Here is an 18730-nt window from a genome sequence, read left to right as displayed (position 1 = left end):
AACTGAGGAGGTCAGTTGTCGTCACTCAGTAAACGTCGTGTTGTGATATTGCCGTGCAAATTCCTGACTTCGTCGCCGACGAACAGCAGCCACCGTGGATGTACGAACCAGGCGCCTGCTGCGGAGGCACATACGGAGCAATATTTGCTGAACGGTCGTTGAGGTGACGTTGTTGGGAGCCCCTTGTTTCATCTGGGCAGTCAGTAGCTCAACAGTTGCTCATCTATTCGCCCGCGCGCATCTGCGCAGCCGTCGTTCAACCCTGTCATCTATGGTCCGTGTTGCACCAGAGTTACCTCGGCTCCGGTTTCGGATAGCGCCACTTTGCCATGCACGGTATATTTCAACCACAGTGCCACGCTGACAGTTTACAAACTTAGCCGTATCGGAAACGCTTCCATTCTTGGCCTCAAAGCCAGTGATCATGCCCTTTTGGAAGTGAAATCAATCGCTCCGTTTCCTCATTACGACAACGATTGCATTAAAAATTTTATCCAGTATGGATGAGGAACACTGCGATTCTGATGAATAAGGGTTCATGACATTACTGCAACCAGTCGCCTTTCGTTTTGTTCTTCAACTTTTTTGTTATTCCTTTACCGGTTTCGAACCACCTAGCGATTCATCAGATGGTACATACATTAATTGTATGCAGCAGTGTGGGAGTCGTGTAGCTGTGGCAAGACGTATAAACGAAACTTGTAAGCACTGAGTGTTGCGAGAATTATTAACATTATGAGAGAGATTTTGCTGCTTTACTTACAGTGATTGGTATCCGTTGGTTGGATGTTGGTGCACACAATATTCTGGAAAACATAATGAATGTTTTCCAGTGACGTTAATTGTGCTGCATTTTACAAGCAGTTCGAAACCGGTAATGGAATAATAAAAAAAAATTGAAGAACAACACCAAAGGCGACAGGTTGCAATAATTTCAAGAAACCTTTAAACGATCGCATTCCTTTCCACCTCCAATCAACTCGCTTGAAATACCCTCCGCTGCTAGTGCCGCCACCTGCCATTTGTGAGTGGTTATTGCACTTTGATGTTGAACATAGGTGATGGTCACATTAATGTGACTGGACCGTGTAGATTACTGCGTATAATTCATAATTTTATTGGCTTTTCAGTTAATACGAGAGTGTTCTGTCTCTACCAAGCGGGAAAGAAATAGTTGTAGAATAAAGCCTTCCGGCAGTCGTTGCGGAGCGATAGGGTGGTGCGTTCGCAAGGTAGAATGTTTTCCCCAAATGGCAGTTGTCTAGATTCGATTCACGGTCCAGCCTTAAAGATAAATCCGTTGGGAAAACATATTTCGTCGGGCCCTCCTCCATCAGCACGAATGTTTCATTCCTTGACAGGCCGCGCAGCACATTTTGATAATTGCTGGGGTGTACAGGTGAGCGCTGGAACAACGCGGCGTGCGCCTTTTGGATGCGTATGAGCGCGCTTAATGACGGGTGTCGCCACAAATGGCCGTGATGTCACGGAGCACGGTGTGTTTACACGGCAAATGCAAGGCCGTGCGAATCCACTCGTGCATCACCTGAAAGCCAACGACTGCGTACACACGTGTACAAAGTCCCTATGATGAAATGTGCCAATTGCGTTTTCGCTTAAAATGCATTCACAATGGGACCGCGCCTACTCGTCATTACCGATATCATCCAAATTTGCGGTATATGCAGGGCTTGCCCGGCATTAATAGTAACGGAAGGAGCTCCAGATGGCCAATTGTTTAGGAAAAAAAAATAGCATTTTTGGCGCGGGTCGGGTGAGGCACGAGGCTTTTATTTTAGTGTACTTCCAAGGGAGCGGTTGACGCAGTGCGAAGATTGCAGAAAGGTAATGGAAGGATCCTCAGGCCGACTCCCTATGCGGACACTTTTTTTTATTCTCAATATTTACTTTCTTTGCACTTCATATAAATAATGGTCAGTATATTGTATTTATTAATATTCTCGTAAAAGGCAGGAAAAGGAAGGTCAAAGGAAAATTTGAGATTTCAAACAAATTTCCAGGAAGGAATAGTAAGACGTATACGAAATCTTTTATTCTTTTACAGTTGATAATTTACAGGCGTTGGTGTGATTATTTACAAGAGCCCTCGTAGGCGCTGTAAGTACAGTCCTTCCTTGGAATTTTATTCGCAATCCCAAAGTTTCCTTTTATTTTTGCTTTTCATGGCTTTTATGGAAGTGTTTATAAATGCAATATGTTGAGCATTATTTAGGTTTATTTGTAATGTAAGTAACCTAAAAATTAAAATAAAACAGTTTTCACATAGGGAGGCGAAACCAAAACCCTTGCATTGCCGTTTTGCACTCGGTTCGCTGCGCCGACCACTGCCAGGACACCACGCTAACATAAATAGCTCATGCCTCACCCGACATCTTACTCATTTGTTGAGCTGCAAGGCTACAGATCTCTCAGATCTGAATAAATCTCAGGAATGATTCATAGAGTGTCTTATGGATACACGGCGTATTGTGAAGTGTGGAGATTGTGGAAAATCTAAACCACTTTTACAATGTATTCTCGTTACCTTTACGATTCCGCAGCTTCGCTGTCATGTGAAAGGTCTTTTACTGAGTGGATTGTAACACGTGATGAGGTAGTGTCTTTTCCATTAGCCGTTAGTGAAGGATGACATTCCCGAGGATATCTATCCTAGTGTTGTCGAGAAGTCGTCAGTGGAAAGTTATATAACGCAAAGCAGGCTTGGAAAGACAGGAAATGACTAGTCTCCTTGTGGAATTGGCAGCGTACCGACCGAGAAAAACTCGCGAGCGTGTAAAAAAAAACACGTAAATGTACAAGGAGGACAGTTTCACTTTCCTTTCGACGAGCAAAGACGTTGAATGTCGGTGTGTAATTAGATCGACGCCACAAGACTTTTAATTAGCTTCCATACTTCGTACCTGTTGCGAGGCTGTGTGGTAAAGTGGTCCGCGGGGTTTCCTCGTCAGACTGACCTTCGGCCCAGCCACGAAAGTGACTCTCCGAAGTCTTCCAAAGTGTTAACGGCCCCGGCCCGTATTTCACGCTCGCTGACGCGTAACTTGTAAAGGTGCAGATGTAATCTCCCGGATTTCACTTCTTGTACGCCGTCCGCACTACATCAACGGCTGGCCCGCCTCTCTCGTGGCTACGAAACATTTGTTGCGCGCCGACCGTGGCCGCAGCATCGACGCGTGTAGCAAAAGTGAGATCCGCGAAACGGCGGTGGCCTTGTCCTGTTGTAAGCAAGTAAAAACACGCATTGAAGATGTGCAACGAGGTGAATAACCGTCAGGCACTGTCTGCAGCAACCGTTGATGCGAGGCAGCGCTGTGCGATAATTCCGACGAAGTACACTCCTCATAACCTGCCAGCGCTGCTTGAGCCTAAGATATGGAGATCTGGCGTGGGTCGAAAAACATTTTGTATCTTTAATGAACTGCAGATAAACCCACAGGATTTAAAAAGCGCAACGACCGAAAGCTAGTATTTTTGCTTATAGAAATCTTTTTTGAAAGACAAGACACGAAATCGAACTCATCGGTGGCAGGAACTACTACCATGATAGATCATTGAATAGTTAATGATTGTAAAATGTGGAGAGAAAATCGAATATCAGAATTGCTACCATGAACCGCTCGTCAACGTTGCCTCTTTATTCCAGAGTCGTTGTCTTTAAGCATCTCAACTCTACTCTACTTGGTGAACTTATTCGGGGCGCGGAGATTTGCTTTCCCCTCCAGGGTCATCTATCTTTAACAAGCACTGTTGTCTGAACTCAGCGACGAACCTCTGCTGTATGGCTGCTGGCTTGCATACCTCAGTCGTTGCAAGCATGCTCGCTAGTCATTACTAATGACGGGATCGTTTTGTATTGCACCAGTCATAGTCTTCATAGTTCGTCCCCCATGTCTGCAAGTGAGCATGGAGTAGTAAACTGACTAAAAACTGATGCAGCACGCATAAGAATTGAATTTGTGCGCTTAACTTTCACGAATATTTTGTGAAGAGGCTCAGTCGCTGGAAGGGTTTCTGACTAAAAATCTAAAGGTTATGGATTTAATCCACGGCAGTGCCAGGATTTTTTGTCACTAATCACTTTACATCTTCGGCGATGATTAATATGAAAAAAGTCAAGTTACACATTGGTCCGGAGTCCACATCAAGTTGCAGATCCCCCTACGAACTTTAACCGTCAGTTGTGTGGTCAGAGTAATACAGGGGTGTACCACTACCAGTAGGACCAGCTTAGTAGAGCACTGTGGATTAAATGAAATTTACGCCGGCCGGTGTGGCCGTGCGGTTCTAGGCGCTTCAGTCTGGAACCGCATGACCGCTACGGTCGCAGGTTCGAATCCTGCCTCGGACATGGATGTGTGTGATGTCCTTAGGTTAGTTAGGTTTAAGTAGTTCTAAGTTCTAGGGGACTGATGGCCACAGATGTTAAGTCCCATAGTGCTCAGAGCCATTTGAACCATAAATAAAATTTTCAGAACGGCTAAATGACAAGTCGTCTTTTCTACAACCTTCACGCAGCGCAGCCAATACAGTGTATAAACCCCAGGAAGATGCATCCTTCGTGCGTATCAAAATGAGTGTTTCGAAGCGACAAAACTAAATGCCGTCCCAGGCTTAGCGGAATTCATGCCTACCATATCGCTTGAGGCAATGCTACTAACTAGACTGAGAATATGGCACATGTATTCGCTCTCGGTTTCCTACTCCGGTGGGAATTGCACCTGTATGTGAAGATTGTAGTATTCCACCTTCGGTTCAGCATATTTTAACTGCGTGTGTTTTATGTGCTGACATAAAGGCAACCCTTAGTTTGTCTGGAGACCTGTCCACCATCCTCACTAACACCGACACCAGTGTCCGCAGCTCGTGGTCTAGTGACTAGCGTTGTTGCCTCTGGATCACGGGGTCCCGAGTTCGATTCCAGGCCGTTGGGGACTTTCTCTGCCCGGGTGTTTGGCTTGTCCTCATCGTTTCATCCTCCTCCTCATCATCATTCGTGCCAGTGGCTTGATTCGACTGTGTAAAAAATTGGACTGTGAAAAAATTGGGACTTCGTACGGCCGCTGATGACCGCGCAGTTGAGCGCCCCAAAAATCAAACGTCACCATCAAACCGACACCAGTGTAACAAGTTTTAAAATTCTGTGAAGTTACAGGCTTCATATCGAAAGTGGTGGGCAAATGTTGTCAACGAGGTGTAAGTGAGTAGTTCTAATAAGATGTTACACATTTTTATTCATTGATTTTTCAGTCTCTTCGGTTAGCGTATAATAAACGCAGGTTTTGCAATAGATATAAGTAACCCTCCCCACCACGAGATCTGCATGCTGACTACACTAAGGGCGCTGTTGACGGTGTTGTTGGGCACCTGAAATCCATCACCATTATTGTGGCATCATCATTATCTTCAAAATAATAATAATAATAATAATAATAATAATATCCATCAAAATAATAACCACCACCACATCAGAGTCGTCGTCGTCGTCGTCATAATCATTATCTATTTATGAATCATGTACGTCTATAGTGAATGAAAGAGGCGATATACTTGCGCACTTAGAAGAGAATTAATAATTCCAGTTCCAAAGAAACCAGGTGCTGACATGTGTGAACTTTATCAGACTCTCAGTTTAATACGAATTCTTTACAAAAGAATGGAAAACCTGGTAGAAACTGACATCAGGGAAGGTCAGTTTGGACTCCGGATAAATGTTGGAACACGCTAGGCAATACTGACGTTGCGACTTACCTTACACTCAAAGCTCCAGATGTCAGACACTCAGATCGGTACCAAACGTTGCATGTCGATAGAGAGTATCAACCAAAACTCCAATTTAGTTCGTGCTACGTACTGCCGTCCAACAGAACGGGCGTAAACGTTAATTAAAAGTAACACCAGATTTATAGAGCACAGGAAAAGCATATCTGTGAGTAACTGCTACGTGTAGCTTCCGTGGGGAAGTTGGTAGAGCGCCGGATCGTCGTACAAAGGGTCCTGGGTTGAAAACACAATGAGGACTTTTTTTTTACTGTATTACGCGTGAAAATGTGTTTATGACACATTATAGGGCTGTTTGGGGTTTACAGCAATTTTCTTTAGGCAATATGCTTTCACGTCATTTCTTGGGAGGTAGTAGACCTATAGAGTTTCACGGGATATAGAGTCAGAAGAGAAAAATAAAGAAACAATTGCATCACATTTGCAGAAGTAATAATAATATCAACAATAAGTACGCAACGTTCAGCTAATGAAGCAGAAGCAGACTGCCAACAGAACATTGCTACAGACTCTGAAAAGTCCTTTTACGTGTCAGGAAATTGTTCTCCCATATAACAGTTTCAGGAGTAAAGAGAGAAGAAAATTGTCCCCGGTAGGGACTGAACGCGGTACGTTTCGTACGAGGTCCGCACGGCCTGCCAACTCACACAGAAGAGATTTACGACGGAGCTACTGGCACATACGGTTTTCCTGTGCTCCGTAGTTCTGGCATTTTTGTAATTACCGTTTATGCACGTTCTGCTGGGCGACAACACGTAAATCGATGTTTTGGTTGATACTCTATCGACATGCAGTGTTCGGTACCGATCTGAGCGTCTGACATCTGGAGGTTTGGGTGTTAGCCGATAGGTTCAGGAAAGGCAAACCTGCGTTTATGGCATTGTAGACTCAGAGAAAGACTTCGGAATTCTGAAGTTACCACAGGTAAAATACAGGGAGGGAAAGGGTATTTACAACTTGTACATAAACCAGACGGCAGTTACAAGAATCGAGGAGCGTCAAAGGGAACCAGTGGTTGAGAAGGGAGTGAGACAGGGTTGTAGCCTATTCCCGACGTCTTTCAGTATGTACATTGAACAAGCAGTAAAGGAAACCAAAGAAAATTTTGGAATAGGAATTGAAGTTCAGCTGGAAGAAATATAAGCTTTGAGGTTTGATGACACGGTAATTATGCCAGAGACAACAAAGGATTTAGAAGAGCATTTGAACGGAGTGGAAAGTGTATTGAAAGGAGAATATAAGACGAACATCAACAAAAGCAAAACAAGGATAATGAAATGTAGTCGAATTAAATCAAGTGTTGCTGAGGGAATTCGGTTAGGAAATGAGACACTTAAAGTAGTAGATGAGTTTTACTATTTGTGGAGTAAAATAACTGATGATGGTCGAAGTAGAGAGGATATAAAATGTAGACTGGCAACGGCAAGGAAAGCGTTTCTGAAGAAAAGAAATTTGTTAACTTCGAGTATAGATTTAAATGTCAGGAAGTCGTTTCTGAAAGTTTTGGTGTGTAGTGTAGCCATGTATGCAGTGTTCGTTATCGATCTGAGCGTCTGACATCTGGAGGTTTGGGTGTAGGCCGATAGGTTCAGGAAAGGCAGACCTGCGTTTATAGCATTGTAGACTTAGAGAAAGACTTCGAATTTCTGAAGTTAAACAGCTTAGACAAGAAGAGAATAGAAGCTATTTAAATCTGGTGCTACAGAAGAATTCTGAAGATTAGACGAGTCGATCACGTAACTAATGAGGAGGTACTGAATAGAATAGGGGAGAAGAGAAATTTGTGGCGCAACGTGACTGGAAGAGGGAACGCTTGATAGGACACATTCTGAGACATCACGGGATCACCAGTTTAGTACTCGAGGGAAGTGTGTGTATGTGTAGGGGGGAGGGGGATAAATGTTGTAATGGGAGACCGAGAAATTAATACAGTAAGCAGATTCAGAAGGAAATAAGTTGCAGCAGTTATTTGGAGATGAAGCTCGGACACGATAGAGTAGCATGGAGAGCTGCATCAAACCAGTCTTCCCGCTGAAGACCACAACAGAAACAACAACATTATCGAATGTTCTTTATGTGACTTCGCGAGAGACGACAGGAGTTAGCGGTGTGCACTAGGCCTACATTAAGTGGGCGTGTGGTAGGAATCGGGTCAGGAGCAGTGACGCTGCGTTCGCGGGTTGGTGGCAGGTGGCAGGTGGCCCGTGTCGCCGGCGTTAGCGGGTCGCTGCGATACTGGCCGTTTCCGCCGCCAAGTCACCTGCGATAAGAGGCCACCGTTAAACCGGTCTGCTGCTGCTGCCCAGGCAGGATACAGCCACGGCCAACAATCTTCAGCAGATTGGCTCAAGGAATTTCTGGTTGATAGAACAAGAGATGTCCGTAAACGAAAGCAACGGCAGGTGGGCCTCAAGGAAATGTAATCTAGTAGGGCCAGCCAAATTTTCAGTATAAACAACCTTCATCTTTTGGGGTCCGCAAAACTCTCAGGCTGTTCGCTGACGACGTCGTTTTCTGCAGGAAAGTATCGTCACTGGATGATTCTTAGGAATTTCAGGGACATTTACTTCTTGGCTACCCTCGGTGGTTAAACACATCACAATAGCCATAATTGCATTAATATGCGATTACAAGTAAACCACATCGTTGAAACGTCTAGCGTAATGCTGCGGAATGAAACGAAGGCCGGAAATTAGTAGTAGGAGACGACAATGGAAGACTTAGATTTGTTATTTGTTTGGAAAATTCTGGGAGCAAATTTCTGCGACGGGTCAGAACCGCGGACCTGAGGATCTCAGGCCCGTCGGTTTCTACTAACGTGCCCGCTGCGCCGGTTGGCTGCTGTGTCTCAGATCTGTCCGGAGATCGGTCCTGCCGTGTGTGGGGCAAATCGCCGGATTTTCGTGACTCGTTGGCGAACGCAGGACTGTGATGCGTGCTCGTCGGTACACGGGCGACAGGTTTCAATAGTTGGCAATATTAATGAAATTCTCAAAAACTCGTGTAACTAAAATGTTAGTTTTTTTTTTACGACAACCAGTTTCGGCATTCCACCATGCCATCTTCAGTTCCCATATGCATATCTCAAAATAAACGACGATGCCATACAGTGCCATATATCCCTGGGTTTCGTGAATTCAAACCGTTTCACGAGTGTTTCCTTCACTCGAAGACTTGATAACAACTGAGCACACCTGCAGTCCAAGAACGTGCTCAGTTGCTATCAAGTCTTCAAGTGAAGCACTTGTGAAACGGTTTGAATTCACGAAACCCAGGGATATATGGCACTGTATGGCATAATCGTTTGAGATATGCATATGGGACCTGAAGATGCATGTGGGACCTGAAGATGGCATAATGGAATGCCGAAACTGGTTGTCGTCAAAATAAAGTAACATTTTAGTTACGCGGCTGTTGGAGAATTACATTAATATTGACAATTGCGTAACCAGCTAATGTCCTCGGCCCATGATGGATCAACAGAGAATTCAATAGTTGTGGCGATACATCGTAGGGCAGTACATTTTTGAGTTTTGAAAGTACGTTTATATCGTCGAGAGGAAGTTAATATGCACAATAGTAAGAAGAGAATAGTGGAAGTCGCTGGCAGTTTGTACACTAACGACTCGTATACAGCGCGAAATACAAATCGTACAAAATGGATGATAAACTGGATTTCCGGAAAGCCACCTGCTGGCTATGTAGCACTGATTCAGAATCGTGGCACTCCTGTAAGAATCATGAAGGTTCGGTGTGCTAGGAAGACAACCTTCTTTGTCATTATAATGTACAGTAGCTGAAAATGCGCTTACAGTAATGGACGTGACAAAGTTATGGATAGTAAAATAATGAACATAGTGCAGACAACTTTTTATTGGCGTTCGTTATAATCTTAGTTTATATAACTCCCTCTCCCTTTCCACTTCTTTCAGAGGCTTGCACTTTTTTGAGCTCATTTCCGAAACCTGATTTCAAGTTTTGTAGCTTAGTTTCCATTAGACTTTGATCCACAGCTGTATTACCGTCTGCAAATATTACAACCATCTTTTCGTAAGCCATTTTTTTTACGTTCTTATTCGTGTAATGTTCATGGGTCAGTTTCCACAAACAATATCTTTCGCAGTGCAGCTGTATAAGTTTTTCGATGCGGTCGTTGGTCCATTCCCCCACCATACTTGAAGCAATCGAAACTTGCCACCACGTAAAAACTAGACAAAAACTCATGGACTTTCCGAGCTTGCTCGTCGCAGAAATCCACTAGTGTGTGGCCAGTTGAAGTTCACAGAATTTATTAAAAATACAGCCAACGAGACCCAGTAGGACTCTGTTTTATAATTATGACTCTGCTGTTTTGGATCCTTGTTGCTTGCGGATAGACCGGTGCAGTTCAGAGATGTGTTGCAAGGTCTAGGATTGATTGGCATAGTCCATACGAATCTCTAATAGCTGTCCTAAGAAGAGCAAAATGGGAGTATTGGCCGCTACCGGTGCGAAACACCTTTTCCGTTCTCTGTACAGCTACATGCACATAAGCAAAAGCGATCATATTTGTTGCAAGAATTTGAAAATTGGTGTCACTGTCTTCTCATATAATGAAATCTCCTAATGCCGTAACGTTAATAAAAACGTTTTTGTATCGTCAGACAGTCCTATGCTCAATGCTGCGCTGTACTTGAGAAACAGTAGAGCCTCGGTGGTTTGTGGAAGAATCTGGCTTTATCGTGTGGGTGACTGTGATAAGTGGTTTTGAGCTACAGTCTTAAGATTTTGTCGTCGTTGAGAAATGGTAACACCGGTGGTGTGCTGTGCCCTCACTCCATGATATTCTGCAGAGAGGTTTGAGGACTTATGCGTAGGAACTAGACGTTTCATAGCAATGTGCTACATCGCTCTGTGAGAATGCCCAAATTACGTGCACTGTACTTTCCATATTGACAATATTATTCCAGGCAGGGCCCCCGGTCAATAATACCATAAGACTGTCTCATTTCTCATTAATGACACTGGGTCGGCCGAAGAGTCTGGTACACTTTTGTGCATATCATATAACGATTTCAGATTGCGGTTTTGATATTACATAAATTAGAGCCGAATGTCATGCATGAAACGCCACACATTCTGTGATTAAAAAACTTCCCTTTGGCGATTTTATGGCAATAGAAACTTCTAATAATAAATGTTTCTCGTAGCACGTGAAGGTGATTTTCTATTACCTACATTCTTATAAATCTTTACATTTTAGTTTGGGGATACGAATGGTTGTCATTGCAAGTGGAGAAGGGCGAATGAAATTCTGATCTGATTCTTATAGTCGCAGGTCATGAACTTTGGACTTTTCAACCACATCCCGCTTGGAAATTCTATGAATGGGACTCGTAAACCATATCTTTAATGTCTTAGTGCTAAATCGTCATTATGAATCGGAGAAGGCGGCACCATGGCGATTTCTCAACAGTTGGTCAACTGAATAAAGTTCTTGTTACTCTGATGTAATGACTCGTAATGGAACTGATGACCAACCCATCGACCGAAATTTGTTAGAAATGGGAAACTTCCGAGTTGAAGGATCGATGGGCCAATGTAAGACGGCCATAAACATATTATTCACGGTTTCGTAAATCGTTGCACAGATACCACCGAGAGGAACCTCTAATTGGAACACGGCGCTCTTTTGGCAAGCTGTCTCGATGCTGGTCTGGCCCCTCGGAACACCGCTGTCCTTGCCGTAGTATTCGCCTTAGAACCCGCTGTCATTCATCAGGTCGGCGTCATCTGCTTCGCGTGCTGGGATTCCGTCCTGTCAGAGAGTGTGGTGGAGGCTGTGATGGCACAACGGTAGTAGCGGGAGCTGCGCCAGTCGGACCGCCATGATCCCCGCCAAGAACTTGGCCAACGCCGCCCGCGACAAGGAGAACACGCCCGCCTACCAGGTGAGTCCAGAGCCAGCCAGCGTCTGCCCTCTTCCAGCCGCCAGCATCCACCGGCTTGCTCCAGTCGTTCTGAGTGATCTCATCTTGTGGCGCTATCAGATTGCATCCTACACTTACGGCGTGCTATGGTTTACCTAACACCGGAGGACGCTGTCCCTAGTGAATTCCAACGCCCGCGATCTGAAGCTGTGAGCTAGGATCCCCAGGTCGAGGCACTAGTCTGTTGCTACCGCTCTATCTCCGTACGTCTCATATACCTACATAGTCAAGGATCATATGCTCATTAGGGATAACTAATTTCAGATTGATAGTTTCTGGCCGACAAGTTACTCGGGTGACGAGACAAGCTGACGTGGCTTTCTTTCCCAAGTATCGCCCACGGGTAAAAGCTGGTCGGGCAAATTCGTAATTGTCACTTTTGGAAATGAATGGACATACAGATTGCATCAATAGAACTATGAAATTTTCTCTACTTTGTTTGAAATGAGGAAATAAATTTAGGTGGATCTCCACTGTGCAGTCCGACCTGTTCATGTCTGCTCCCAGAGGTCGTATTTTTTGCCCTTTTTGTACAGCTATGTTACTTGAGCAACTATAGCACACACAGCTGACGGGCGTAATATAATCCTTAATAGGACCCAATATTGTGAAAAGCGTTATGTTAGAGTTTCATTTTTTCATTCGTTTGAAGTTGACTACTGAATCGCATTTTACAAGGGAATGTTCAGATTGTCACTCTTGTCAAACTAAAGCGTCCTCAGTTAAGTAAAATGACTTGCTGCAAGGTCTTATTATCTGGAACAGGATCCGCGGAATGCGATCCTTTAGTAATCTCGTAGTTCATTGTCTGAAACGAAAGTGAGAAATTTTGTTAACTAAATGGGTCTTCGCAAACGTCGTTCATGTTCTGGATGAGTTTTTCTTTTTCAACGGGTCTTGATTTATTTTCGCCGATTTCTAGAAAAATAGTTCCTTACTCACTTTTTACTTAAAATTCAAAACGAACAGTACGCGATGCTGATTGACTTTTGAGACATAACGTACACGTTATTTATCGCCATTGGATGCTGAAACTACTACTCATTCGTTAAGTAAATAATTGTACTTTTCAGCAGTCGGTTACATTCAAAAATTTAATTTTGGTTGGTACAAGTGGTATCTGCTATTTTATAAACTTTCAAAGTTTTTGTATTAGTCACAATATGTCTTCTTACTTTTTACTGTAGTAGTCCACTATTTTTCGTTGAGAGATAGCACGCTTGTGGGAGAATAGTGTTATTAATGAGACATATCGCATTCTCGAAGATTTACAAAAAAGTAGAATAATAGATAAAATCGACCAAATTTTATATCTGTGGACTCACTGGAATCATAAAACTGAAACCGTGCTAACATTCTAAAGATACGTCCAAACTGGAGACGCGTGAGACAGCATTAAATAGAAACTTTGACACTGATAATGACATTGTAATTCTGTCAGAGACGGCAAATGACTTAGAAGAAGAGTTGAACGGAGTGGATAACGTCCTGAAAAGGGGTTATAGCTAAGGTGAACATCAACAAAAATAAAACAATGGTAACGCAATGTACTCTAATGAAACTTGGCGAGATATGTATCGAGACACCAAAAGTAGTGGACGAGTTTTGCCATTTGAGTACCGAAATGATTGACGATGGCAGAGGTAAGAGAAGATGTGGAATAGCAGGAAAAGTGTCCCGAAAAAGAAAAAATTGTTAACGTCGAATATAAATATAAGTACTGAGACAGTTTCTCCTGAAAGTATTTGGAGTGAAGCGTCGTGAGTGGAAGTGAAACGTGGACGATAATCAGTATAGACATAAGGAAAATGGTAGCTTTTGAAGTGTGCGAAAATTCAGAAGACTGAGAAAGATTACATCGATATCTAACAAAGGGCTTAGTTGTCAGGTCCAATCCTGAGGCATTAAGGAATAGTTAGTTTGGTAATGGAGGGACGAGTGTGTGTGTGTGGGGGGGGGGGGGGGGGCATGTGCCATGCGACATGCACAGGACAGACTGTCCACAAGAGCGTCAACAAAGCAGACTGGAGACAACAGGGATCTTAACAAGGGTTCGGGTTGCTCTGTTGACACCCAGAGCTTGCTTTTTAAGCAGAGTCAGCCAGTAGCAAGTGGCCAGCCAGAATTTGTGGGATGCGACTTCCCTGCGGCCGCGCTGGCCTGGATCGATCTGCGGTGGCTGTCGACCGCGTCCGGCATTGTCGTGGCTGGGGCAGGGTGGGCTCCTCCCCCTCTGGGTGTGGCCGTGTAATTTGGGCGGCATTATGTAGCCGCGAGCTACAGGGACCGGCACTTAGCCTGATCGCCAGGGAACAATGCGCCGAACTTGTTAGCCCGTCACAGGCTCTACGAGCTTCTCATTACGAATTGCACAAGTTACCCATCCGGTCTACTCGTAGTGTGTCTCATCTTTAAAAATTTTACAACCTATAGCATAACTGGGGTGCTTGGCGTCCAGAGCCAATTTCACTTTGCACAATCCGATACCCCCCACCTCCAAACCAGCCCACACCCACGCCTTTTTGTGTATCACTGCTGTTCACCCTATTTTAATCATCTTCAGTCTTTGTCTTTGCACGGAGCTGACAAAAGTCATGGGATACCTCCTAATATCATGAGAGGCCTCCTGTCACGCGGCGTAGCGCAGTCTATCGACGTGGCATGGAATGAACAAGTCGCTGGGTGTTCCCTTCAGAGATGCTGAGCTATACTGCGTCTATAGCCGCCCATAATTCCGAAAGTTTTGCCGTTGCGGGATTTTATGCACAGACTGACCTCTCGATTATGTCCCATAACTGTTCGATGGGATTCATGTCGGGCGTTCTGGGTGGTCAACCATTGCCTCAAATGCTCAAGAATGTTCTTCAAACCATTTGCGAATAATTGTGGCCTGCTGACATGACATCCTTGTTTGGGAACATTAAGTCTACGAATGGCAGTAAATAGTCTCCAAACAGCCGAACATAATCATTTGCAGTCAATGATCGGTTCAGTTGGATAAGCGGACCCAGTTCATTCCATGTAAACACTGCTGAAACCATTATGAAGGCATCACCAGGTTGCACAGTGCCTTGTCGACAGCCTGAATCCATGGTTTCGTGGAGTCTGCGCCACAGTCGAACGCAACATTCAGGTCTTACCAACTGAAATCGGGAGTCATCTGACCAGGCCACGGTTTTCCAGTCGTCTAGAGTCCAACCGATATGGTCACGAACCCAGGAGATGCGTTGCAAACGGTGTCGTGCTGTTAGCGGAAGCTGGTCGTATGCTGCCATAGCCCATTAACGCCACATTCAACTGCACTGTCCCTTACAGATGCGTTCGTCACACGTCCCACACTGATTTTTGCGGTTATTTCAAGCAATGTTGCTTGCCTTTTAGCACTGATAACGCTACGCAAATGCCGTTGCTCTCGGTCGTTAAGTGTGGCCGTCGGCCACTGCGTTATCCGTGACGAGAGGTAATGCCTAAAATTTGGTATTCTCGGCACACTCTTGACACTATTAATCTCGAAGTAGGGAATTGCCTAACGATTTCAGACATGAAATGTCCCATGCGTCTAGCTCCAGCTGCTATTCAGCGTTCAAAGTCTTTTAATTCCCGCCTTGCGGCCATAATCACGACGGAACCTTTTCAGATGAATCACCGTAGTAGACATGACTGCTTCGCCAATGCAGAGCGCTTGTGTGTGTGATGCTACCGCCATCTGTATATGTGCATATCGCTGTGTCTTGACTATTGTCACCTGCGTGTGTTGTACCGAGGAACTTATTTCATCAACTATTGAACTTTAAGTGATCGTTTTGATCACCCACTTGTTTGAATATTCCGTAGCATACCGACGACAGTTTCGGCACAGAGAGGAACTAGATGGGGCCTCGTAAGAGTTTCGTAGATTTGCGACATACTGGAGATGCTGATCCGAAGCAGGCACTGTGTTCAGTAGCAGTCTGAGTCTGAGGCTGGCATCGTATCGATTGTGGGCCGCGCGGGCTGCCGGTCGGCGGTCCCATTTCATAACGCGGCGGCGGGGGAGGCACGCCCACGCCGCGGCTGCTTTGAGTCACCGCGGCCGCGGCTCTGTGTGTGCGGCTCCGCTCCCTCGCTGCTTGCCACGGCCGGCCGCCCATCTGCCAAATTACTGCCGCCGACACGGTGGCGCAGCTCATTTCACGTCGTCTTCCACTTTTTGTCAGGGTGCCCAGAATTTAAAGACTGCTCTAGTGGATTTCGCCTAACCTTTTTAAGAACGATGGAACACTGTAATAATTTCCGAGCCGTGTGAATACATCATTCCCGAGCCTTGTGAAACGACGTTTTACAGGACTAATTACACAGAGCTGCGAAATTAAGTTTTTGTTCGAGGCTTTTAATCCTGAAGGGTGGTTTTTAATAACTGCTGGCCTCTGTTGCAGAATATGAAGTCAGATTTTGCCTTTCACGTATGAGAAAACTGTAATAATGCTATAAAAATGTCATAATTATACCCTACTAAGACATTTTACTATATTAATAAAGACACTTACAGTTATACTATTAACCCGTCAACTGTTTATAAATGTATGCAGTAAACAAAATCAAACAACACTCGTTTGGTCGTGGATCTAATCACAATTTAAGTTCAACGTATTCCAGGTCTTACGTAGAGACAGCACTTTTTCAGTACGTGCCGGCCGGAGTGGCCGAGCCGTTCTAGGCCGAGCCGTTCTAGGCCCTACAGTCTGGAACCGCGCGACCGCTACGGTCGGAGGTTCGAATTCTGCCTCGGGCATGGATGTGCGATGTCCTTAGGTTAGTTAGGTTTAAGTAGTTCTAAGTTCCAGGGGACTGATAACCTCAGAAGTTCAGTCCCATAGTGCTCAGAGCCATTTGAACCATTTTTTCAGTACCTCTTTTGTCTTCAAGATTTTCTTCTGTGCTGTAGCTCCACATTATCTCCTTTTAAAGACCAACAGTAGTCAGCCATCAACCCTCCATCCCACTTGCTTTGATAACGTGGTTCTATTTCTTTCACGTCTTGATGAGCACTTTCTCCAAGTTCTTAGCTAAAGTGTCAAGAAAAAGTCAAGATGGTTATGATGAAAATGGATTTCAAGACTAATGTTGCATCCTAAAGTTTTAAAATCTGTCAATATATTTTCCACCACGGCTTTAAAATCTCTTTCCTATTCTCTAAGAAATTCTTAAGCACATTCTTAAATCCTGTCCAAGCCAGTCGTTCTTGTGTTAGTACATTTCAGATACTTCATATTTCATCAAACTGGTGTTCGATCCCACAGATTATCCTTCTTTAAGTTTAGCTTCAGGCAGAAGTGAAAATTTGGATCTTATATAGGCCTGCTTGTAGCAATCAGCATCTTTAGGCAATACTTTGACGAACTGTTTCATGATTTCCAATTTAATATGAAGAGGCGGCGAGATGATTTTCTCTCGTTTCACCAGAGATTCTCTTATCAATTTTTTCTCTTCAGGATTCATTGTTGTTCTGCTACGCCTTTCTATTCTACTCCAATGAGATTCACGGGCACGACTATCCCAGAGACACAGGAAACAAGCGAGCTTCGTAAAGCCTGACTTTTGTCCCAGCATCATTCCTATTACTTTCAGGTCTCCACATACAACCCATTGGTGTTACGAGTAGTTTGTCTTCAGTAGCATTTCCATATTTTCGCAGGTTTCGTTTAAGTGCACGGGATATGCTGCTGGTTCTGAGCCACACCAATTTCCAGCGTGTAGAAGTACGGCTTTGAAGTTCTTTCGCTAGACTCTATAAATAGCATACATTCATTGATATTACATTTAACACCATATCTCGATAACACACATTCGATATTCTTGCAGTAAATAAGAGAGCCTTTTGTAATGAAATACTCACGAAATTCTGATTTTCTTGATCGAAATGAGTAGAATGTTGCGCCCGGGGTAAGCAAATGTTTCTCCTGTAATCGAGACCACAGAACTTGAGCTGCTTCTTGTGAGAGACTCAGATCTCTTATCAAGCCGTTCAGTTCTTCTTGTGTAAAACTGCTCTGGTTGCCCTTTTGTGGGTGTGCAGTCATAATTACGATCTGAAGTTTCACTTGACGGTCATGATGTTGTAGATCCTAAAGTAGTGGGCGGTTCAGGCAAGCAAATGTTACGACCACGTGGTCTTACGGCCGATTTTAAGTCTGGGCAAGCAATGCCTTTCATACTGTTCTTGTTATGCCCACCAACTTCCACAATACAAAAATAGCAATCATCGACATTGTTTTCATGTTCTCTCCATACCATTGGAATCCCGAACTTTACGACTTCTGATTGACTTGTGTCCATTTCTTCAAACCTGCAACACATGTTTGACAAACAGTATGTGGCGCAAAAGCTTTTTCCCGGCCTCCTAACCTTATACCGAGATAAGGTAGGTACGCTTGTTTGACAAATGATATGTCCCCTCCTGCTTTTGAGAGTCAGAGAGCCGCAGGTGTGACAAAACACATCGGGATCATTCACACATGATCTTTTTCATGAGGTCGCCGTTATTAGTCTGATTTGAAGCAACCTGGTAACGCCATTACACACAGGTTTCACTTAACATTTTTACTCAAATGACTGTGCTGCGTTTTTGTGTACTTCTAAACAACTCGAGAAGTATCGATCTTTTCACAGCCGATCATCTTGAACGACTTTACGAGCTATTGCAGTATATATTATGAGAAAAATTCAAAAATAGGAAACTTTAAGAATTGAGTGAAAACAGTGGGTGTTAGAAGGACACAGATTACATTTTCGTAAAGAGCCTTAAAAAGCCACACTAACTGACCCAGTCTCGTGTAAAGCGCTGAAACATCGCAGCCCTGTGTTACGCGTTGTATTTTAATCGGTGGCAAGGATTTTAGTCTGAACCCGTACATTGTCCCGCTGTAACTGCTCTTGGCTAATGGGGATGCAAGATCCGGCATCTGCTGGAATTTAGTTTTGTA

The 18730-nt window shown here is 44.2% G+C and overlaps 1 protein-coding gene across 1 annotated transcript in view; it reads left to right on the top strand.

The window, feature by feature from the left end:
- The window catches only part of LOC124711196 (mitogen-activated protein kinase-binding protein 1), a 378080-nt gene that overhangs the window by 69022 nt on the left and 290328 nt on the right, over window positions 1-18730 (top strand). Inside the window, exon 2 of the mRNA XM_047241126.1 lies at window positions 11561-11729. Within this exon, the coding sequence (XP_047097082.1) occupies window positions 11667-11729 (63 nt within the window). The 5' untranslated portion in view covers window positions 11561-11666. The remainder of the gene's footprint in view (window positions 1-11560; window positions 11730-18730) is intronic.

Source organism: Schistocerca piceifrons, chromosome 8 (assembly GCF_021461385.2).
Source record: "Schistocerca piceifrons isolate TAMUIC-IGC-003096 chromosome 8, iqSchPice1.1, whole genome shotgun sequence".
In the NCBI taxonomy this organism is placed as follows: Eukaryota; Metazoa; Arthropoda; class Insecta; order Orthoptera; family Acrididae; genus Schistocerca; species Schistocerca piceifrons.
The sequence above is the reverse complement of the archived record's forward strand: the minus strand, read 5'-3'. Positions and strand labels throughout refer to the sequence as shown.